The sequence below is a fragment of the Castanea sativa genome, chromosome 6, assembly GCF_040712315.1.
Source record: "Castanea sativa cultivar Marrone di Chiusa Pesio chromosome 6, ASM4071231v1".
Classification (NCBI taxonomy): domain Eukaryota; kingdom Viridiplantae; phylum Streptophyta; class Magnoliopsida; order Fagales; family Fagaceae; genus Castanea; species Castanea sativa.
The window spans coordinates 34,793,522-34,817,219 of NC_134018.1; the positions used below are offsets into that span (position 1 = coordinate 34,793,522).

The 23,698-nt window shown below is 35.8% G+C and overlaps 1 protein-coding gene and 2 pseudogenes across 4 annotated transcripts; all 3 read left to right on the plus strand.

Moving 5' to 3' along the window:
* The first annotated feature begins 428 nt into the window (after positions 1-428).
* LOC142638984 (uncharacterized) lies at positions 429-4,924 on the plus strand. Of its 4 annotated transcripts, none has more exons than XM_075813065.1 (5): positions 429-663; positions 1,306-1,503; positions 1,596-1,667; positions 2,954-3,013; positions 3,761-4,924. In XM_075813065.1, the coding sequence occupies exons 1-3, from the start codon at positions 531-533 to the stop codon at positions 1,628-1,630; spliced, it is 366 nt and encodes a 121-aa protein (XP_075669180.1). In that variant the 5' UTR covers positions 429-530; the 3' UTR covers positions 1,631-1,667; positions 2,954-3,013; positions 3,761-4,924. The 4 variants fall into 4 exon arrangements, with proteins under 4 accessions (XP_075669180.1, XP_075669178.1, XP_075669179.1 ...); XM_075813062.1 differs by lacking the exon at positions 429-663 and adding an exon at positions 765-957; XM_075813063.1 differs by lacking the exon at positions 429-663 and adding an exon at positions 764-957 and having other exon boundaries at positions 2,954-4,924.
* A 5,025-nt stretch (positions 4,925-9,949) lies between these two features.
* LOC142639848 (equilibrative nucleotide transporter 3-like) lies at positions 9,950-16,477 on the plus strand (annotated as a pseudogene).
* A 951-nt stretch (positions 16,478-17,428) lies between these two features.
* On the plus strand, positions 17,429-22,934 carry LOC142639849 (uncharacterized; annotated as a pseudogene).
* Positions 22,935-23,698: the final 764 nt, after the last annotated feature.

Here is a 23,698-nt window from a genome sequence, read left to right on the forward strand (position 1 = left end):
GCGTTTGAATTCCTATATAAAAATAAAAAGGGAAAAACTTTTGAAAATACATTTGTGAGAGTTTGTGTTTGAATTGCTATTAAAAAAAGCACAAAGTTTAAGTATCAAATTTTGTGATAGAAAAATATAGTAATTCAAAATTATAATGGATGTAAATTATTAACATATTTCCAAAAAAAAAAAAAGTGGCTTACGCACGTGCTCATAGGCTAATATTATATATAGATAATAATAATAAACAACAAAAATGTTTGTAACCTTAGTGGTTAACGCACGTGCCTTGCATGTTTTCCAAGGTCCTGTCCAGGGTTCTAACCTCCATGACAGACCCCTTTTTTTTTCCTTTTCATTTTTAAAGTTACTATATCCAAAACTACGTCGTTTTGGTTCTATTTAAAACTAAACATAAAAAAACCCTATACATCTCTTTCTCATTCAGCCGCCCTCCTCATTCCCCATCCCCTCCCTCCCTCCGAAACACCGTCTCCGCCTCCTGAAACTTGAGTAGATCGGCTGCTCAAAAGCCAGCAATGGACGCCGATTTCGTCAAGAGAAACAACGATCTTCAAGGCAGACGCCTCAGTCTCATCGATGTCTCCTCAGAGGACGATTTCCTCTTATTCAGTTCCTCCTTCTCTGAATTGCTCCACCATTCTTTTTCAGGTTCTAAATCCACAAGTTTCTTTTTCAGTTTTACAAGAAGAAGTTCCCTGAGAACAGAGATTTTCTCATCACTTGCATCGCATTATATCCTTTTTTTTCTTTTTTTTTCCTTTGTTGATTTCTGTTTGGCTGATCAGAAAATGTATTTTTCTGATGTTAATTTTCAATTATTGATGTTAATTTTGAAGTTTGTGATCCTTGACTATGGGTACGTATGTAGTGTTCAATGGGTTGTTGCAGTTGATCATATACACGAAGGAGAAGAATGCGATTCTGTTTACCTATCCTCCTGCGGTGAGTTCTCTTTTCTCTAGATGGAAACTTAGAGCTATAATTGTAGACAATGTGTTTGTATTTAGATTTTAGACATATTATGTGTTTGTGAAATGAAAAATTGGATAACCCGATATATAAATAAAAGTGTTTCCTTCGAGATTCTAGGGCTGCCTTTTCAGTTTTGCTTTTTTCGGATTCAATTTTCGGGTTGATAATTTTCCTTCATATCGTCTAATTTGTTTAGCTTATTGTTTATTTGCATTGGTTCTTAGAAAATAAGCTGAAAAAAAGTACAGTTATCCATAGAAAGAGTAAAGCAAATATTTAATTGGATCTAAATCTATTTTGATTTAATATAATGTTCAGAAAATGAGGAACATGGAAGTGTTGAGTTGTTGGAGTCCACGGATGCGAACACATTAGAGGACACATTTGGCAGTTTTGATCATATGGAGCAGGTGCCTCAACCATCTGAATCAAAGGAACCAGAAATGACAACAAAAAATCGCAAATATAACTTGCGCAAGAGTTTAGCGTGGGATAGTGCTTTCCACACAAGTGCAGGTATGCTTTCTGCATATTCTCGAAAAATATGGAAGCTTATTGTTTGAAGTTCAATTGTGAGGAGCATGACTTTGTTGGTATATATATGACAGGTGTTTTGAAAACAAGGAAATATTCAAGAGGCTGAAGCTTCATTACGAGAAGGCTTATCACTCAATTTCGAGGTTCTTTTTTTATTATTATTTTTTCCATTTTCATCTTCAAATGTAGTTCGTTTTTTAGATCCCATTTTGATTTCTTCATTCATAAAAATGCTTTTCAAACCTTTGTAGGACCATGAATACACTTTTAAAGAAATGGGGTTCATTGTGTCTGTTCGAATTTTGATATAGATAATAGAGGGCATGTAAGGGTCAATGAGAACTCTGGCTCAAATGTAATGTATTTGAGATGCCTCCATGGTTTAATTTATAGGATGCCTAGCAAATCAACACTAGCCTAGTTTTTTTTTCATTCAACTCCATAAATTAATTTCGATTTCCCAGTACTTTTCTTATCTTTTTATTATTTATATTTCATTTCAATTTCTATTTATTTTATCTTGTAGCTTATGATTTTAGTTTTTTTTTTTCTTTTTAATTTATAAAGCCAATTGATCATCAGCTGATGAATACATTTTCTTGTTATATAGGTATGTTTAGTCATTATATTATTTAAAGAGGAGCTAAATTTGATGCCAAATGTTTTACTATTGTAGTATAATGCTACATTGCCACTTTAAGGTCAAGATGCTAAGCCCTTTTTTGAATATTTTTTATACATGTGTATTGCAAACTAAAAAAAAATTGTATACTCAAAAGGATTTAGAAAGATATAGTGCTCTTGTAGTGCTTTGAGTTTTTACTTGAATGTTGATTCAAAATAATAGTTTAGTCTTGGTCCCCCAAGCAAAAGTTCCTAGTTTCGCCCCTGCCTTTGCTCTCTTTTCATCTAGGAGACAAAAAATGGAGTTGGTGTTTGAGTTGTTTGTCCTTCCTTCATGAGATATTTGACTCATTAGTGCACTCTCAGACTCAGTGGATGGGGTATTTACTTTGGGTTAATAGTTTCTTTCTCATTAATACTCCACGGATTGACTCAGTGAATTTGATACCAATAGTTTTTTTTTTATTTTTTTTATTTTTTATAGTATGACACCCCCCTAACGTAAGGTCAATGTCTCTCACCATAAAGAACTACTTTATTACTTGCATTAATTTTTCAGTATTTCAGCTAGACCCTTTTTTTGTTTTGTTTTTGTTTTTGTTTTTTTTCTATTTATTGATGCTATATTCTCTCTTTCCCCATATTTGTATGGGTTGAATTATTTAAGCTTGTGTGTGTGTGTTTTTTTTAATAATGAATTTCACCACTCAATGCTCAAGCTGAACTATTACTTGGTGGCAATTCTCTTATGGTTTTACTTATTATACTTGTTTATTTAAACACAGTAATGTTTGATAATTTGCAGGCATCCTGCTTGCAAACATGTTGAACAGATTGAGGAACTTCATCCTAATATGGTTGTCAGGTATTGAATTTTTTTTTTAATAAAAAAATTCTTGCCCTAAGATAATTGCTTTTGGGTTCTCTTTACTAGTTGTCTCTTCTTATGATTTAAACACATACTAGTGCTTGTACTTTCTCTTTTTGATTTTTTTTTACTGAAAAATCTGCATTTTTAAGTCCTTGGTTTACCTTGAAATTGTTATATATGCATTCTGAATTGGTATTTAATTTGTGTTTGTGCTCTTTCTTTGGCTAGGTTGGATTACACAAAATTTATTCAGTTACAGACTTAGAATATATGTTAGATAATTTTAAGTCAATGGAGACAAAGATATAGTTCACAATCCTATGCCTTGTTCATGTACAGTGCGTAAATCAATTTCATTTTATAAATTATGTGACTTTGAATGTGTCTTTCATGCTTGTAAAGAATGTGTCTCCTTAAAATTATATCTCAATGTTTGTGTGTTTTTTTCTTGAAGAATTCATTATGTTCTAATACAATTATTTGAGATTTGGTTGTTTTAAGATTGGCTGTATTATTTGAGATTTTTAAACAGATTGTGGGATTAAAGTTTCATGTATGGGATGATAGTGTGCAGCTTTTATGTTTATAAGGGAAAGAAATGAGTGTTGTGTTTCTACTTGAATACAGGATGCTAGATCATGCAACTTATATATATGTATGTAAGCATTTGTGTACCAAAAAATTTAAATTAAAAATAAAGGAAATTATAGTTAATAAATTATTTTGTTAATCTTATTTCAGGTCTAGTAATGTCATTGATTGGATCTTTGCTCACAATGCTTGTAGTAAGTTTTTTTCTGCAGACTCATGTGTCTGCTCCTAGTGGTAGTTATGTTGCATTTGGTTCAAGGATATATAATTCTGAAGCTTTTCTATTTTATTATATTAACACTTATTTCTATGACAGACATTGATACTTCCTTGTGCTTCTATGTCAATATAATGTTTGTTTGGAGGCATTTGTGGTATTGTTTTAGTAGAACTAAAATTATTACCAGTTGTTTGTAAAATTATTACAGGTTGTTTGTGATTGGACTGGTTTTTTTTTTTTTTTTTTTTTTTAATTTTAAATTTAACCTATAGCGGCGGGTAAAAAGCGCCGCTAAAGGTCTAAAATTATGCTATAATTGAAGCCCTATAGCGGCGGGCTATCCTGCCGCTAAAGATTGTCACCTATAGCGGCACGCATATCCCGCCGCTAAAAGGTCAATAGACCCAAATGTAACCACATATGGCGGCGGTTTTCTGCCCGCCGCAATAGACCAAAACCGCCGCTAAAAGGCGTATCTACAGCGGCAGGTTTTTGTACCGCCGCAATAGAGATATTGCGTCGCGACAAGGCTGGCGGGTAGAACCGCCGCAATAGCTCCCGCCGCAATAGGTGAAATGTACCTATAGCGGCGGTTTTTGGGGCTTTAGCGGCGGTTTTGGCCCGCCGCAATAGGCCAGTTTTTTTGTAGTGAGTATTGACTCTTTTGTAACTTAGATGAAAGAGTGTCCACATTTTCTTGCATCTTCAGTTTCCTAAGATGCTATGTATTTTTTTGCAACTTAATTAAATGCAAGTATTCTTATAAAAAAAAAAAAAAAAAGAGAGCGTAAATCAAAATGAGACGCCTTAAAGATGACGGGATGATACCTAGCTTCAATTATTGGGCTACGTCGACTAGGCTAATAAATGAAAGGAACCGAGTGCTATTATGCAGGGCCAACTGCACAGTTTGGGAACTATCAAGTTGACTCTGCAAGCCTTAATTCTCTCATGCTTTATTGTGATGCGATGTATGGTAAACTCCGTTGGAAGTTGAAAGTGTCGTAAATGATATGACATTTATTATTTTCTTGGTGTAAAGGATTGTATCATTGAAAAAAACTATTATAAATAGGAAGTTGTGCTGTTTAATTATGGAGAATTCCTCACTCTATCTTTGATCTTTTCGTTCCTTATTAGTTGTTGAGTTTTAGTTCAGCTCCACAGGAGATTCTAGCATTTTACTCTCATTTTTTTTAAAATTTAACAATATATTTCTGTTTCGAAACTATATAGATTTGTATCTCTATTTTGAAACTCGATTTTAATAAAATCGAGTTTCAATAATAAAAAATAAAAAACTCAATTGTTTTTAAATCGAGTTATGCCAAGTAAAACTAAAAAAAAAAAAAAAAAAAACTTGCATGGAACTCGAGTTTATAGAACTCGAGTTTCATACCAATAACTATGTTTTAAATGTCCTATAGTAGTGTTTTTAATAGAACTCGAGCTCTATGAACTCAAGTTACATTCAAAATTTTTTTTTTTTAGTTTCATTTGGCCAATACCTATAGTTGCGTTTTAAATGTCCTATGGTGGTGTTTTTAATGGAACTCGAGCTCCATGAACTCGAGTTCCATGCAAGTTTTTTTTTTTTTTTTTTTTCATTTGGCCAATACTTGCGTTTTAAATGTCCTATAGTGGCGTTTTCAATGGAACTCGAGCTCCATGAACTCGAGTTTCATGCAAGTTTTTTTTTATTTTTATTATTTATTTTTAAGTTTGATCGCTCTATACTCGATTTTCTACAAATCGAGGTTTACATTGAAACTCAATTTTGGGAAAATTGAGTTTCAAAACAAGAGCATGAACCTAAATAGTTTCAAAACAGTGACATATTGCTAAATCTTTTTAAAAAGCAGGGCAAAATGCTAGAATCCCCGAGTATTCTGGGTGTTGGGAGAACTTGCACGATAGCTCCTCTTTTTTTCTTTTTCTTTTTTAAATAGATAACAATGCAATTTTTTCCATCTGTTATAAAAAGTTTTGGTCCTGGTAAATTTTCAATTGACCTTTCTTTTTATGTTTTCTAAATCTTATTATAAAAATTATAGCAACAATGTAGTGGACTTTAATAATTGATTTTAGTACTAATGGCAGTTTTGTTAAAACAAAAAATAAAAAATAATATAAAAATCATTATAAAAATAAAATAAAAACCTTAAGCTTAATGATTGAAAGTCAACAATAATAAGTGATGATGTCGAAAGTTTTATCACATTTCCTAAAAGATAGTCTGCCTTACGACATGACTTTTAAAAGATAGTCATGCCTTACGACAACCTTGAAGTCGTTTTCAAATTTGGTCAGCTCATACCACAAAAATTTGTGTTTGTGTGTTAAATACTAAAATATATACATATATATATATATGTATATGTATGTATGTATGTATGTATGTTAAATACTAAAATATATATTGGTCTAAGGAGGCCAAGTATATAGTAATAGCATACAAGTTTAGCCTAATTCTAATGTGCTGAAAGTTTTATAACTTAACTCACGCTTCTTAATGTTTTCAATAAAGACGTTTAGGGTTCAAATTCAATCTTTCTTATTTTGATTAACGAAAAAAATTACTCATATATATAATGTACATGAAGTTCATTGTATAAACAATTGAAGACATCAAAGAGGTAGCCACTTTCTTTTTCTTTTTTTCTCCTTTTTAAAAAAAAGAAAAAGAAAAAGAAAGAGGTAGGCACTTAGACATTCTCATGTACACGTAAATAGTCAGGCCAAACCATGTTAACTCGTGTTCTCTCTCTTACTTCTTCTCTATAATATTCTATATTATGTTTCTTTCAAATTCAATATTTTCTTTCTTTTAGATTTTTGCATGGTATCAAAGTAAGGGGGGAGAGGAGGGAACCTGAAGAGTTTCACAGATCAATGGCTTAAAATGCTCTTTTTTATTTGGAGACCCGAGGTTCAGGGAAGCAATGTTTACATAGGAGAATCCTTTCTAGAAACAAGCTATCAAGAGTGAGATTGAATCCATCTTACATGAAAATGGGTGAAACTTCTACCTGGTTGTAAATCTCTAGGATATAAATGGATATTCAAAAGGAATGTGATAGCGGATGGATCTATTGACAAATACAATGAGAGATTTGTTGTAAAAGGTTACAAACATAAGGAAGGTGAGGACGGACCAGAGGGGTTCATTGTTCCCAGGCAATAAATGAAATCATATAGGTTTATTAAATATTTGTATGGATTAAAACGAGCTCCAAAGTAATAATATGAAAATTTTGAAAATGCAATGATGTCAAATGGGTTTAGAATTATAAACAAGTGTGACAAATGTGTGTATACTAAGGAAACATTGTGTGTCTCTATATTGATTATATGTGTGGGTTCTAATTAACTCAATTGATAAAGTCTCTAATGGTTGAAAAAGAGATCTGAGGTTCAATCCCCGCCTACATCAAAAACTGATTGGTGTTTTGGTCTGATGACAAAGAGCTATCATCAGGAGCGAACGCCATAAATTGAAACTTTCTCAAAAAAAAATTTGATTATATTTTTATTATATGTAGTAATCATGACATCATTAAATCTACCGAGAGGATGTTGATTAGTAATTTCGACATTAAAGATCTAGGTGTTACAAATGCGATACTAGGAATGAAGATTTCTAGAACATCTGATAGACTTGTCTTGTCCTAATCACATTACATTAAGAAAATAGTACTCAAGAAATTTGGAAATACAATGAAAATCTAACAAGAACTCTTGTAGATGTAGATTTACATATAACTAAGAATGATGAGAAAGTCATGTCTTAAATAGAGTATTCACAATTAATAGATAGTTTTATGTACATAATGAAATGGAATGAAGATTTATAGAACATCTTATGCGCTTGTCTTTTCCCAATCACATTACATTAAGAAAGTACTTGAAATTTTTTGGAAATATGATGAAAATCCAAGGAGAACACCTATAAATGTAAATTTCAATATAACTAAAAATAATAGAAAATATATATCCCAAGATTTAGGATCAAAGGGACAACTGAATCAAGGATTAATTTTATCACAACGGGATAGCATTTCCTATTCACTCCTATGATGAGACAGTGATATGCAATTATTTTAATGATTCTTACAATTTGAAAATCCAAGTGGGGTATAGCTAGATACTTTAAATACAAAATCACATATATGAGTGTGAAGTGAACCACTTCTATGAGAGTTTCACAGTTGAATTTATTAGTGCATGTCATGAAATCCAAGAGCTGTTCAAGGCCAAAATGAACACAATCATAAGAACAAATTGTGTTCAAAAAGGAGTTATGTGCATTATATTGTCCTAGTATACAAAAATGGTTGAATAATCAAAGACTAATCATGTTCACAAATTAACCAGTATATCAAATAGTCTTTCAAAAAGGAAGATTCAAAGCCAAGAGCTACCTTTCCCAATACAGTGATATTTCACTCTATTCAGTTTGTGTCTACATTGTCATTTGCATTATGAGTTGTCAATTTTCATTCATGTGGAGGATTATTTGAAAACTAAATGTTTGTAGGTGTTTGAGTGGTCATTTTTAGCCTAAATTTAAGTGAACCCACATGTCCTTTGGGGTGGCTTAAAGATAGGAGGTGTTCTCCTTCACAAGGAGAAGCACCTCATGTGGTCACATGTAAAAAACGATTAAGATAATGATGAGAAATTGACTCCAAATGTTGGCCTCATCCCAATCAGCCGACGCTTCCTTTGGCTTCACCCAGCCAATTTCCATAGCTTGCCAGACCTTTTCATCTAAAGACTATAAGAAAGCTCTCATGCATACTTTCTAGTATGCATAGTTAATGCCATCAAATAAAGGAGGTATAATAAGAGACTGTCCTCTATCCATGACAAACAGGGGTCAATGGATCACACAAAAAAGATTAAACCTAATCAAAGTGTCCCGCTCTGATACCTCTTGTTGGGTTAAAATGAATTGACCTCTTGCAAATTAATTAATTACCCAAGTTCATTAATTAGATCAAATTACATACAATGGTATGGTAACACAAAAAAAATCACCAACTAAACTAAATGCAGCAAAAAATAAATTTGACACGGGTGATTTGTTTACGAATGGGTAAAACCACCAAGGCAAAATCCCACCAGGTGAATTTAAGGTCACCACTACCAAAAATCCACTATTATCAATCACAAGTGCTTACAAGTAAATGGAATCTTACCAAACCCTTTGGTCTATCCCAAAATACCAACCTACAGTTGAACCCTTACCCCAATTAAACTTGTATTGTAGCGGTTATCTTTCCGTTCAATGCACGAACCCCAGTACGTGACTAACCAATGATGCACGAATTCCAATACGTGACTAACTCTAGCAACTTGAAGAGGTTGTTGGCTGCAAAGTTCTTCAATTCATCAACAATGAAGATCATGAAGCTCCTTGGTCACAAAACCCTTGGCGTAAAGACACAGTAGTTTCTTCAGAGAGAGTAATGAACTAGGGCACTATCTGCTTGTATTATCTTGTGCGACGGCCTTTAAAATAAGCCTTATATATGTCTAGGGTTGTGAGAAAAGAAACTCTATACAAATATTTCAGTATGGGCCAAAAATCAGATCTAGAAATTTTGATTTCATAAGTCTCGACAGAAACAACTTATGTCAAGCTTCTGTCGAGCTTCAACATTAAATCTCAATAGAAAGGATTCTGTCGAGACTTTTGTCGAGTTTTAATGAACAGCTCATTTTCACTTGTTTCTTGGTAAGATTTTTATGACTTTAACACTTGACTTGAACAACATGTTTCTTGAAGTCTTAAACCCATCCTAGATCTACTCAATTACAAGTAAAATGCATTTTTTCAAAGGATTAGCCAATTACATAAAATATGTCTCTAACATAAGTAGTGACAAACCTAGGATTTCAAGCTAGGGGGCAAGAATATAAGCAAACAAAAAAAACATCTCCAAAAAAACATTTATATATGTAAAGTTGTGATTTACAACTATGTTTTATGTTGGCTTTATTCTATGACAAAAAGTGTTGTAATTGCATAAATTTGTTTCCTTGTATTTTTGTGGGATTTCATTGTATTAGGTTTAGTATTAAGTTGGTGAAAACTTAAGCTTAATTGAAGATCAATGCATTTCGTGACTAGCTCGAGAGAAGTTCACAAGAAGGGTTCCCACAAAAAGGGCATGCGAGAAGCACATGATTGGAAACTGAAGAGTCGTGCCAAGCTGTCAATTTTGCGAGTAGTTCGCAGGTAAGACCTTCCCACGAGATACCCGCGAAACTCTCTACTTGAAGGATTTTTTAGTGTGAATTTCTTACCCTTCACCCATACTATATATACCCTAATTACCCACAAAAGTATGTGAAGCCATTTAGAGAGAAAAACCCTAGATAGGTTTTCAACAACACGCACACCCATCTTTTAGAGAGAGAGTTACTAATCCTTAGTGAGAAATCATCCTAGCATTTTCTCCTTCCTTCTCCCATTGTCATACCTTGAAAGGAGATTTGTACCCAAACACAATCCACATATTTTCAGAGTGTAGAGAGTGTTTTGGAGCTTGGGAAACTTTGAGGATTTGCCAAAAGAAGCCGATGAAGCTTGGCGAATGCAATCGGGTGTATTGTGGGATCCAGAAAGCTAGATAAGGCATGACCCCGTGAAGTCCGTTGGTAGCAAGAGTTTGGAGAGGTCAAGTACATTGGGTAGACTAGGCTTGGAATATTTTTTGTTATTCGTGTACTCCAACTTTATTCTTTAGTGGATCAATTACCGCTTGGAGGGCGGCGGAGAAATTTTTTGCCGAGTTCTTCGATTTTCTCTTTGATAACACATCGGAGTGTTATCTTGTGTTTGCATCTCTCTTCTCTACTCTTTTAGCTTTCATTTTACTGTTGTGTTTTGATGAATATGGCTTAGAGTAATTGTATTATTTGTTCGCTCGCATTTACTCTATTCCGTACTTAGTTTAAATTAGAGTAAATCAACCGAGCCGTATTTTTTTAATTTGGGGTCTGAACAGCTCTTGTGTTTTTAACACAGATTCGAATTTTCAATACAGTATTAACAAACTATCAACCATGAAAAATATACAAAATCATTGTTTCTTAATAAATAATGATGCAATTTTGTGAGTATAATTAATTATACTATACATTAATTTTCAGTTTGATGCACTTGCTTTTACAATTATTTCATGTTTACATAATCCGTTAGTTATTCTTATTTATAGAACCCGTTTGCTATTCTTGTTTACATATTCACAAAAGAATTATATTATTTATCATGTAAAATAAATGAGATGGACAAGGATGACAACAGGGTGGGACAAGGTCAAATTAGGGATGCTATGACCTTGTTTTGTCTTCTCTTAAGTAACTCAATTGGGTGGCATATAACTTTCGGGGGAAGAAAATTATATATATATATATATATATATATATATATATATATATATAATTTTCTTCGGTATCTCTCTCTCTCTCTCTCTCTCTCTCTCTGAGGGTCCAAGTAGGAAAATATTAACTAGCTCGGGTATACAACCGTGCATCAATTCATTTACTTAACAAGTAAAATAGAATACTATTATATTAAGCATAAAGGGAGTACAGAGCATTAGCATAACACACCCTCTAAATTCATAAAGAAGTCCAACTGAACTACAGGCATGAACTGAAAAAACTAAATTATAAAAGAAAAAGAAAAGAAAGAAAAATGTTTTAAAAAGTGAATAAACACCTTAATAACTACTTATAGGAACTGGTTGAAAAGGAATCATTCATTCATGGCATTGGCAACCCCTAATGAAAATGTGCCTCCAGCTAGTCTTGAGGTTAGTGCTCAAATATTTGTTTCCTTCAACTGGCGAATATAGCTGCATAATCCTCTTCATTTGTTATAAAAATCTCTGATTTATATGTGCAACTGTGTTGTCGTTAACAGGGAAGGTATGTTGCAATTGTATCTTGCTGGGTTCTTGGAAATGGGTGCCTCTATCCATATTACTGTATTATCACAATAGAAAATTACTTTTCTGTCTTGTTCCCGGTAAACAAAGTCTCCTTTTTTCGCATTATTTAGTTATATCAACTTTTGGAGATAGTCGCATTCATGTAGTTCTGTAAAGGCTTGTCTTTCATCACTCGCAAACTGACAAAGTCACTCCTTTGGTACCATGTTAAATATATGTTTTTATAGGACTCATTTTGCCTCTACTAGGAGTTGTTCTTGGTTGTTACCATTGCACAGCTTTTGTACTCCCATCTTTTAGAATTTCTGTGAATTCAAGTTATACGAATGTTAATAGTTGGTCCAGGGGCTAAGGCTCTCTTTTTTTTCCATGTTCAGAAATATCATTCCTCAAGGGTCCTGCTTGCATATCAGCCATTTGCGTTTGTAATAATTTTAGTACCGGCATTCAACGAGGCCAAAATCAATACTAGACTAAGAAACCTATTTGGATATATCCTGTTTTTCCTAAGCTCAATTTGATTTTAGTGGTAAGCACAATTTTTTTTCTTTCTAATTGCATAATTTCAAATTAACACCTTAATTCCACGAGATCTCATTCAGTTATATAAATCATTGACTTAAGAGCAAATTATCAATCTTCTGAGATAGGTTGTATTCCTTTACTTTTTTTACTGTTATTATTCTGTCCTAGTTAAACTTAGCTACTTCTGGGAAAGGAGGGCTTGGTCCTTTTATTGGAATATGCATCATTTGCGCTGCCTTAGGAGTTGCTGATGGTCATGTTCATGGTGGAATGCTTGGGGAACTTTTCTTCATGCAACATGAATTCATTCAAGTCAGTATTCAATGCTTAGTAGTTTCTTAGTTGTTGACACTTAGATATTATGTTCGTGATTAGTTTCTTTTCTTAAAATTTTGAGTCTTTCGTTGCTGGTTTAGCTGCAGCGGGGGCTCTAGCCTCTGCCCTGCGGTTAGTCACAAAAGCGGCGTTTGAAAATACTAGGGATGGCCTTCGCAAAGGAGCCCGTATGTTCAAATCAATATTACTTTAGTTTACAACGTTTAGTTGTTGACACAATGTTTGCTGTTGTTCAACAGATTTCGTGGTCACAATTTTTTATTACATTATGGAGCGCATATATTCAAGTGCCTGTTATTTTTGTTTCCTTTCTTTGATTTGCTAGTATAGGGTGTGTTTATTCATCTTGATAGGTTGTTATCTATATTCAAAATTATTTTGAGGTCCCAATCTACTCTAACTTTCTCTTTATTTGTGATTTTTGTCAATGTCATTTAAGTATGTTTGAGATATGAATATCTCATATATACTGCTGACTAGATACCATTTCTGATTATCATTTTTACGCGAGTAATACAAGAGATTGATGAGCAATGTGTCTGTAAAAATATTAATGCTAATAGCTGATTATATAAGAGGTCCTAAGCATGCCATTCTAATTAGCTTAATTGATTAAATCTCTTATTGATAGGTTCAAATCCTATCATATGAGAGAGAGAGAGAGAGAGAGAGAGAGAGAGAGAGAGAGAGAGAGAGAGAGAGAGAGAGAGATCAATTACTTTGATAGCTGCATTTTTATAACTCCCTTTCATTGTGGCGCTTTTCAATTTCAATAGTCTTCATTCAAGGTATGTTAAACTTTGGGGCATGCTATGATTGTTGTGGGTGGTAACAGCTATTGAATAAACGTTTGGGTTTTAGGCCTGATCGGTTGGTACCAGTCTGTTTTGATCAGGGCCTCTAGGCTCACAAGTCAATCTGCATTGTAGTAGTCCGAGGAGGAGTGTCTCCTCAAACAGGTCCAGCAATGACCCTGAGACTTGCTAAATGGGTTAAAGGCAGAATGCTGGAAGAACTAATGGGTAAAAAGGTGATCCAAACACCCTTTAGAAGCAAGGATGTGTGAGAAATATTGGAGGAAAAGGCTGTTACCACTACATTAAAAGCTCTGCATCTACCTCCCTGACTGCATTAATGAGAAATGACCTCTGAACAGTAAAATTCAGTCTTCCTGCTATTATTTAAAGATTTCAAGAAAGTGGTGAATGGGACAAGTATTCAAGGGAAAAATTTGTATGACACGAGGATGAACCAATGAAGAGGAAGAAGTATATAAGGAAACGAGAGAGGAAAGATGGAGGATCTGCACTTTCTGCTGAGAAAAATAGGAATTGAGAATTGTAAACTTTGGCATAGAGAGAGAATATTTATACAAATCGTCCTCGGCTTATATCCGAGGAGGTCTCTTTGTCATATTCGTTTACCGTTTGCATAGATTATGGCACTATAGTCTGTTAATCAAACTTCCAACATCCCGAACCTAGATTTCAAATCCATACTCTACAAATTTTATTGTATAAGGCTCATTGGGTCTGAACCCAACATTTGTTTTTGGGTCCGGGTATAATTATGCACCTACAATTGTAATGGTGTCTAATTGATTAACTTGCATTTTCTTAATACAAAATGAGTGCTAAATTCTTCTGCTGCTGCTGGTGCTGCTCAGAAAGCATTATTTTGTTGTCATCTAATGTATGCTACATTTTATTTTTTTTATTGTTAGGAATTTATTCTGTTTCTTGGTCTTTCTGAAACTAAGTTTAATTCTTAAATTACATTTTATGGTCCACTGCAGTTTTGTTCTTTGCCATTTCCTCCTTTTTCGAGTTTCTTTGTGTTCTTATCTACGCATTTGTCTTCCCAAAACTTCCAATTGTGAAGTACTACCGCTTAAAGACAGCTTCAGAAGGATCAAAGACTGTTTCAGCTGACCTTGCAGCTGGAGGCATCCAAACAATACCCGTACAACAGGCTTGACCCTTCTCTAATGATAATAAACAAAAATCCATAGTAATTTATATGTCAATCTTTAGTAACATGTTGGATTTTTTCAGGCGGAGGAAGATCCAGAAAAACTTGAACGACTAAGCAACAAAGAATTATTACTGCAGAACATTGACTATGCACTCGATATATTTCTGATAAGTTTGCTGACATTATCTATTTTCCCTGGGTTCTTATCTGAAGATACTGGGAAACACAGCTTAGGTACATGGTATGTGTGTCTCCACACTCTTTCCTTGATGATCAATTTTTGTTGTAGGCCAAGGTTTCAAACTCTTTGTACTTTTCTCGTATTTGCGTGTGCATATATAGTAATGTTCTGATGACTGGTAACATTTTCAGGTATGCTCTTGTTCTGATAGCAATGCATAATGTGTGGAATCTCATTGGAAGATACATTCCACTCTTGAAATTCCTGAAGTTGGAGTCACGAAAAGGTCTTATGATAGCAACTCTTTCTCGGTTTGTATTCATCCCAGCATTCTATTTCACTGCAAAGTATGGTGACCAGGGCTGGATGATAATGCTCTCTTCTTTCTTGGGGTTAACTTTTGGTTACCTTTCTGTTTGTGATCTTACTACGGCACCAAAAGGTTACAAGGTTAGTTCACTAAATGACACTTCGAAGGTATATAAGCTTTTCAAAAATTTGTTACTGAATTTCTAGGAGAACTTAAACGCTTCTTACAATTGTAGGGACCGGAGCAGAATGCCTTGGGAAACCTTCTGGCGTTATTTCTTGTAGGAGGTACTTTTGCAGGGGTAACACTGGACTGGTTGTGGCTAATAGGTAAAGGCTGGTGAGCGCTTATTCTTGCCCATAAGAAGGCCATGGAAAACTACATTTCAGATCTTATGGGATAATGATTTTTTAAGCGTTGAATTAGGAATTGTGAACCATTCTTTAGAAATTGCTTCTACACTGTATTTTTAAATTTTAATGTACTATACAACTTTCTTGAGGAACTTATAAATAATTATCAAGGGTGTTTTTCAAATTCACAGCTCTTTTTTCCTTTTCTTCGGTAAGATGAAAGGTATTTTGAAAGATCAACAATGAGTACAGATACAACAAAAAAAATTAAAAGATCAACAATGAACAAACAATTCCATAATTAACTTTAACCGTTCACTATACTAATAATTTAATAATAATAGTTCGGAAAAGAATGAATACCATAGATAAAATATCAATTTGAAGTGCACCAGTAATATGTAAAACATGATATAAATTTAATCACCTATAAAATAACTAAATATATATTAAAAATTAAGAAAGTGAGTAGAGGTTTCTCTAACCTAGGGGGTGGCTCACAAACCCTAGACGATGTAGTAGAAAGTTGTGCTTGCCTCGAGCAACTTTTCAAGTTCTCTTCGTTGCTTTGGTAGTGAGTGAAAGGTTCTCGTTCAGTTATGGAGAAATTATCAGTATTGTGGGAGAGATTATCTCTATCGGAAGAAGAAGGAAACCAATATAAGTCAGACGTTTTTGAACAGGGGGGTGAACAAGTGGTGGCGGCAAAGTTTTTTACTCAGAGAGTTCTGAACATGGAGGCTATTTCTAGGACTTTTATACCTCTTTGGCGAACGAAGAAAGGTTTCGAGGTGAAGGATGTAGGCAATCACATGGTGCTGTTTATTTTTGCGGATAGAGTTGACGCAGAGAGAGTTCTCATGGGCGAGCCGTGGTGTTACAATAAGCATCTAGTCTCACTTAGACGCTTGGACAAGAGCGTCCCAGTTAAGGAGTTAGAATTTAATAAGACGCTCTTCTGGGTTCAACTTCATGACCTCCCTATAGGTGATATGAATCCTTGATTAGCATGTGATATTGGAAAGATTATTGGGGAAGTTCAAACGGGGATGAAGGAGTCGGGTACTCAAGACGGTAGCAGCTATATGCGTATTAGGGTGCTGGTTGATACATCGAATCCGCTTTGCAAAGGACGTAAAATTTGTTAGGAAGATGGTAAGGTGGGGTGGATAAGGTTCAAATATGAAAGATTGCCTAACCTATGCTATTGGTGTGGGCTTCTGATGCAGATTATGATTTATGGGTAGGTAGTCGAGGAAGCCTTACAGAGAATGATTAACAATTTGGGGATGGATGAGAGCTCCGCCAACCATTAATAAGAAGTGCTCTATTGTAAGGGTTGAGAGGAGTGAAGGTGATACTAAGGGGGAGGTGCTGCAGTCTTCTCCTAGGGCTATCGGTGAAGAGATGGACACTAGTGAGAATGAAACACATGGTCCTCGCAGGGAAGAGGAGATACAAGCGGGTCAAAATGAGGGTGATCCTAGGCTTAAGAGTGGAGAGGAGATATCGGGGCCCTCCCTTGGGAGAAGTGTGAGTCGCCACAATAATTTTACAGAAGCTCTTGAGGAGATTGATTTGGCATTGGCTGAGTTCGATAGTGCAAATGCGTCAATTTTGCAACCAAAGGCAGAGGTCTCTACAATCTCTCAAACGGGTGATCCAGATAAGGATTTAGTGGTAGGGGAAGGAGTTCACTTTGCTCATGCTGGGGATAACCATCGGGTTTCTACTGATTTAAAGAGCAACACCTCCTTGGGTGGTCAGTTTTAGGGATGGAAAAGATTAGCTAGAGAGAAGGAAGCAATGGTGCAAGTTAGTATCTCGACTCATGCAAAACGAGGTGTCCAGGAGTGCTTGGAGGGAGTGGAAGATTTGGTACCAACAAAACGACGATGTGCTAGCGTTAAAAGCAATGAAATGATGGAGGCTAGTGCTAAGCTCCGCCGAGAACAATGAGTTGTTTAGCTTGGAATTGCTGCCGGCTTAGGAACCCGCATGCAAAGAGAGAGCTTGAAGATTTGATTCAGGCACAAGCTCCTCTAATTGTATTCTTATTAGAGATATGGGTTGATCAGGAGCAGTTAGAATGATTGAAATGTAAGATTAAGTATGCTGGCTTATTTCTTGTTCAAAGTTAATGCAGAGGGGGTGGTTTGGTACTCTTTTGGCAGCAAGGAGTCTTTGTGAGGGTTGATAGTTTTTCTAGATTTCATATTGATGCAATGGTTAAAGGGGGCACATCTAAGGCTTGGAGGTTTACCAGTTTTTACGGCGAGTTGAATACTAATGAGAGGGTGGAGGCTTGGAATATGCTTTGTATGTTGAACTCTAAGCCACATTTACCTTAGGTGTGCATGAGAGATTTTAATGAAATTCTTCTTACTGAGGAGAAGCAAGGGGGGAGGGTGTGTACTTATAGTCAAATGCAAGCTTTTAGGGACGTTTTGGATACTTGTGGTTTTGTGGATTTAGGATTTACGGGTCCATAATTTACTTGGCAAGGCAATAGGCATGGGCATGTTATTTGGGAGAGGTTGGACAGGGGGGTTGCGAACTATGATTGGATGGCTAAATTCCCTGCGGCGACTGTTATGCATCTTCATTGTGTGGCTTCAGACCATCGGCCAAGTCTGTTGATGCTTGATCCGAATGGTGAGACAGCTAGGTGGAAACATAATCCTTTTCGCTTTGAAGAAATGTGGCAGGCTAATTGGGGCTGTGGAGATATAGTCAAAAGGGCCTGGGATATGTAGCCGAATGGGCAACTAATGTATCTAGTGGTGACCAAAATTAAGACATGTAAAAAATGTTGAAATCATGGAGTAATAACCATGTCGGCAATGTAAAAAAATCAGATTATATTAAAGAATGAACTGTTATGGAAGGCAGAGGAGGCTTCGGCCAAAGGGGGCAATCATGACATGGTGGTTCAATTATGAAGGGAGCTGAATATTCTGCTAGACAAGGAGAGTCGCATGTGGTTTCAAAGGTCAAGAGCTCAATGGTTGGCAACTGGAGATCAAAATACTAAATTGGGGTGGCTACACAGAGAAAGCGTAGGAATTTTATCAAGGGAATTCGGAACAGCCATGGTGATTGGATCACAGATGAGAGGGCTGTTGGGGATATTTTTGTTGATTTCTATACAAGGTTGTTCATAACTTCAAACCTAACCGATTTGGAGAGAATCTTGGCAAGGGTTCAGACTGTGGTTAGTACTCCTATGAATGATGCTTTAACCAAACCATATGTTAGAGAGGAGGTAGAAGTGGCTATAAAACAAATGGCTCCTCAAAAGGCACCAGGTCCAAACGGGATGCCTTCCCTGTTTTATCAAACTTTTTGGCCAAATATTGGGATGGAAGTCTCAAATGCGGTACTTTCTTATCTTAACTTAGGTACTCTTCTGAAGTCGATCAATCACACATTTATTACTTTGATTCCAAAGGTAAATAATCTAGAAACTGTTGCTCAATTTAGGCCTATCAGTCTTTGTAATGTTATTTATAAAATTCTAAGTAAAGTCATTGTTGCAAATAGGCTAAAACCAATTTTGAATTCTATTATTTCAGAAACTCAAAGTGCCTTTGTTGCTGACAGAGTTATTACTGATAATATCCTGATTGCCTTTAAATCTTTGCATCATATGAAAACTCCATGTTCAGGAAAGATAGGTTATATGGCCTTAAAGCTCGATATGAGTAAGGCGTATGATAGAGTGGAATGGGTTTTTTTGGAGAAAATTCTTTTGAAAATAGGTTTCTAGGATACTTGGGTGGCAATGATAATTTAGTGTATCAAAACAGTACTTTATTCGATCATGGTGAATGGTGAGCCTAAGGGTCTTATCTATCCATCTAGGGGTTTGAGACATGGAGATTCTCTATCTCCTTTCCTATTTTTGTTCTGTGTGGAAGGTTTAAATGCCCTCCTAACATAAGCCGCTAGTGATGGGAAGATCAGAGGTTATTCTATTTGTAGAGCAGGGCCAAAAATAACTCACCTTTTCTTTTTGGATGATTGTTTGCTATTTTGTAGAGCAACTTTCATTGAATGTGAAAAAATCTAAAACATTCTTGCTTAGTATGAAGCTGCTTCAGGTCAACAGGTCAACTCAGATAAGACCACGGCTTTCTTTAGCCGGAACACCTCTGAGGAGGTCCAGGAGGAGTTAAAAGTCTTGCCTGGGGTGCCGGTTACAAAAAAATTATGAGAAATATTTAGGGCTTCCTTCCTTTATGGGACGTCAAAAGAAAGCTTGCTTCAACCATGTTAAGGAGCAAATTTGGCAAAGATGCAAGGGTGGAAGGAGATATTACTTTCTCAAGCCGGTAAAGAGGTAATGATTAAAGTAGTGGTTCAATCAATCCCGACTTACTCTATGAGTTTTTTTCGTCCTCCCATTGGACTCCTTAAGGATATTGAAAACAACGATTAGGAATTTTTGGTAAGGATGCTCAAAAAACTCGAGGAAGATTTATTGGGTAAAATGGGAGACACTATGCTCTTCGAAATCAGTTGGAGGTGTGGGTTTTAGAGACTTAAGGTTGTTTAATTGATGCAATGTTGGGAAAGCAAGTTTGGCGTCTATTTCATGAACGAAATTCTCTAGCATTTAAGGTGTTTTAGGTAAAGTATTTTCTGTCAGGCAATATTTTTGAAGCGACTATATCCCCTAGATGTTCTTTTTAGGAATGGCAACGGGTCGGGTTCGGGCCGGGTTTTTTTATGCCCAAACCCGACCCGCGAGTCTGCCCCAAAAACTTGAACCCGCCCCGTTTAATAAACGGGTTTTTTTCTGCGCCCCAGACCCACCCCGTCGGGCTCCACGGGCCCCGTCCCATAATGCTCAGCCCAGAAATCAGAATCATAAACATAGAATCACAAACTCAGAAAATCACAATTCACAAACACAAAAATCCCAAAATCCCAAAATCACAAACACATAATCACCAAAATCATTGAATATACATGTAATGAATCCAAAAATTTAATAAATATAATTACAACATTTTCTTGACTATTTTCTTGCCATCCAAACGGATGCCAAGATCTAACAAACCAACACATACCCAAAATCCAACAAATCCCAGAAATTTTGCAAACCCAGAAGAAAAATTAGCAAATCTAAAAATCCAACCAACAAAACACAAAAAAAACTAACAAATTTGGCTCACAATAATGGCAAACCCAGCCAACCAAAAGACAAATTCCCCTCACTTTACATAGAGAAAAAGAAAACAAAGCTCTCGGCGTAACAACAGCTTCATGTGATGTTAGTCCATAGCTAGCGATGGACATCATGGGCTTCCGACAGTGGCTGTTAACGGAGTGGTGTGGGATCGGCAATTGGTGAGAGTTTTGATTGGGGCTGTAGTGGTGAGACCGTGGTGGTGGTCTGTAGCTAGCAATGGACATCATGGGCTTCTGTCACTTTTTTGCGCTTGATTGGGGCTATGGTGGTGAGACCGTGAGAAGGGAGGAGAGTGAGCGAGGATTGATTGTGGCTGCGGTGGTCAGAGGAGAGGAGAGTGAGTGAGAGTGGGAGAGGATTGTGAGAGAGAAGGAGAGGAAAGTGGGGCAGCTGGGCTGTATGTGTGAAATGAGAGATTAAGGTTTATAAGTACATATATATATAGTAGGTTTTTTTAGGTAATTTTAGTCTTAAACAGGTCGGGTCCAGGTTCGGGTTCGAGTCAAGTCCAGGTCCAGGTCCGAGTTCGGGTCGGGTTTTGCAAAAATTCGGACCTGACCCGGGCCCGCTTCAGGGTTTATTTTAAAAACTCAAACCCGACCTTATTATTTATCGGGTCAGGCCAGACCAGGTACCCGTGGATCGGGTAATAATTGCCATCCCTAATTCTTTTGCTTGGCGAAGCATAATGCAAGCTAGAGATGGGGTTTTGAGGGGTGCAAGGTGAAGGGTGGGTGATGGGAAAGATATTAATATATGACCGCATCATTGTCTTCCTTCTGAAGGGGGTGGTGGGATTTTATCTCCGCAGCTGGATTATTCATTGCAGGTGGTAAGCGACCTATTTTTACTAGGTACAAGAATCTAGAATAAAGAGCTCACCGACTTGAATTTCTATCCGTGGGAGGCTGAAGTTATCAAGAGTATTCACGTCAGTCAGTATATGGATTCTGATGTCCTAATCTGACCTCTTTCGTCTGATGGGGTGTATTCGGTTAGGAGTGCGTACCATTTACTCGTCACGGCACAGCTCTAGGATCAGCCCAATTCTTCGAACGTGGAGGGTAAGGGTCTGTGGAATGGCATATGGAAGCTTAGAGTTCCTAACAAAGTTTGTCATTTCATTTGGCGAGCTGCTTGAGAGTCTTTGCCCACTAAGTTTAATCTATATTGGTGTCAGGTGGTGGCAGATGGTCTGTGTGAGGTGTGTCATGATTGCTTCAAGGATAGTGTTCATGCTTTGTGGTATTGTGACTCAATAAAGCCCATTTGGATGTCCGATATCCATTTCTCTATTCTTCGAGCCTAAAGTTTCTCTAAATTTGAAGACTTGTTCCAGTTCCTGTGTATGACTGCTTCGCCTAATCTAGTTGCTCTGTTTGCCATGGTTGTGTGGAGCATTTGGGAGCGTCAGAACAAGGTGAGGGAGGGGCAGAAGACATGGGGTATAGAGGATGTTTTTCTTTAGGCTTTAGATCTTTTACAGGAATTTCGAGATATGCATAAAAAGGCTCCTCGGGTGGTTGGTCATAGTGAGGATGTGCGTTGGAAGCTGCCTGAGTGTGGTCTCTATAAAATAAATTTTGATAGGGCCTTATTTGCGGATCAGGCGAGTGCAGGTTTACAGGTGGTCATTAGGGACTCAGATGGGTAGATTATAGCTGCCTTAAGCCAAAGAGTGAGATACCCGGGTTTAGTTGTGTTAAAGATATATTAGCCCATTAGCATAAGCCCAAGCCTAATTCTACTTTGTGTGCAAGCCAAGTTTCCTACTTGTACTAGAAGTCTATTAGTTTAAGTTTTAGTCTACTATATATACACATGTTATGGTTCATTGTAATACAGGATTTGTTCTACACTCTAATATATTATTGATGTAGCCCTTTAGGGTTTCCTCCGTGGATGTAGGCCGTTAGGCTGAACCACGTAATCCTCTTGTGTTATTGTGTTCTATACTTTATGATTTCGCTTCCGCATCCATAATAGCATATTCAACATAGTGTATCAATGCTAATATTTAACAAGTTGATATGGTGGAGGCCTTAGCTGCTAGTAGAGCCATCAGTTTTGCCAAAGTGCTCAGTATTCATAGAATGGTGGTTGAAGGGGATTCACTGCGGGTTATCTAGGCCATTAACGATGCTAGGCCAGCAAGGACTATGTATGGACATGTTATGGAAGAAAGAAGAATTTTGTATTCCAGTTTGATTTACAGTAATAAAGTTTCCTTACCTTTTTCTCAAAAAAAAAATATAGAGATTTAAAATAAAAATAAAACATGTTAGGTAAAAATAAATAAATTATAATAACAATTCTAATACTTACAAAAAAAAAAAAACTAGTTAATGTTAGTCATAAATATATATACACACACGTATTAATTATTAAAATTTTGTTCCTCAAGTTCATGAGTAATGTCATGTGTATTTCCATCTACGATATTGGAAATTTAGTATAACTCCCAAGTGTATAATGAAATGGGTTAGTACTTGGTTGTAATCTTGCTAAATTGTATGAAAATGATATGTGTCCATTGACTCCATTTACTAAATTATCATCATCATTTACCTTTATGTTATTTAGAGATTTCAAGAAAGAATATTTAGGGATTTAGGGTATTAGGAGTGGCAAAATTTGACACGACTCGTAAACTTGACACGACACAAAATTAGCAGGTTATGGGTTAGGGCCTAACGGGTTCCTATCATATTTAGGTTGACACGAATAACCTATTTAATAAACGTGTCATGTTCATTTCCAACTCATAGAACCCGTCTGACCCGTTTAATTAAATATTATTTTATTAATTTACCCTTTAGGGTTATATAAAACTTTTTTTTTTTTAGAACTATATATAAAACCTATTAGTTGTTGTAGTTTGTTTTCTTTGACATATTATGATTAATTATTTGTGATATTGAGATATGCTCTAGTTTTAAATTATTATTTATGATATAGTTACTCATTAGTTCTAAAATTTATATTAAAAACAAATTATTTGTTTGGTTTTTCATAGGTCAAATTAATT

What these genes read in the sequence shown, in the direction of transcription:
- LOC142638984 (XM_075813063.1), top strand. Translation starts at nt 804, where the DNA reads ATGTATTTTTCTGATGTTAATTTTCAATTATTGATGTTAATTTTGAAG. An exon ending in TGTTTACCTATCCTCCTGCG is followed by an intron (nt 958 to 1,305) that starts GTGAGTTCTCTT and finishes TATAATGTTCAG; the next exon opens with AAAATGAGGAACATGGAAGT. An exon ending in TGCTTTCCACACAAGTGCAG is followed by an intron (nt 1,504 to 1,595) that starts GTATGCTTTCTG and finishes TATATATGACAG; the next exon opens with GTGTTTTGAAAACAAGGAAA.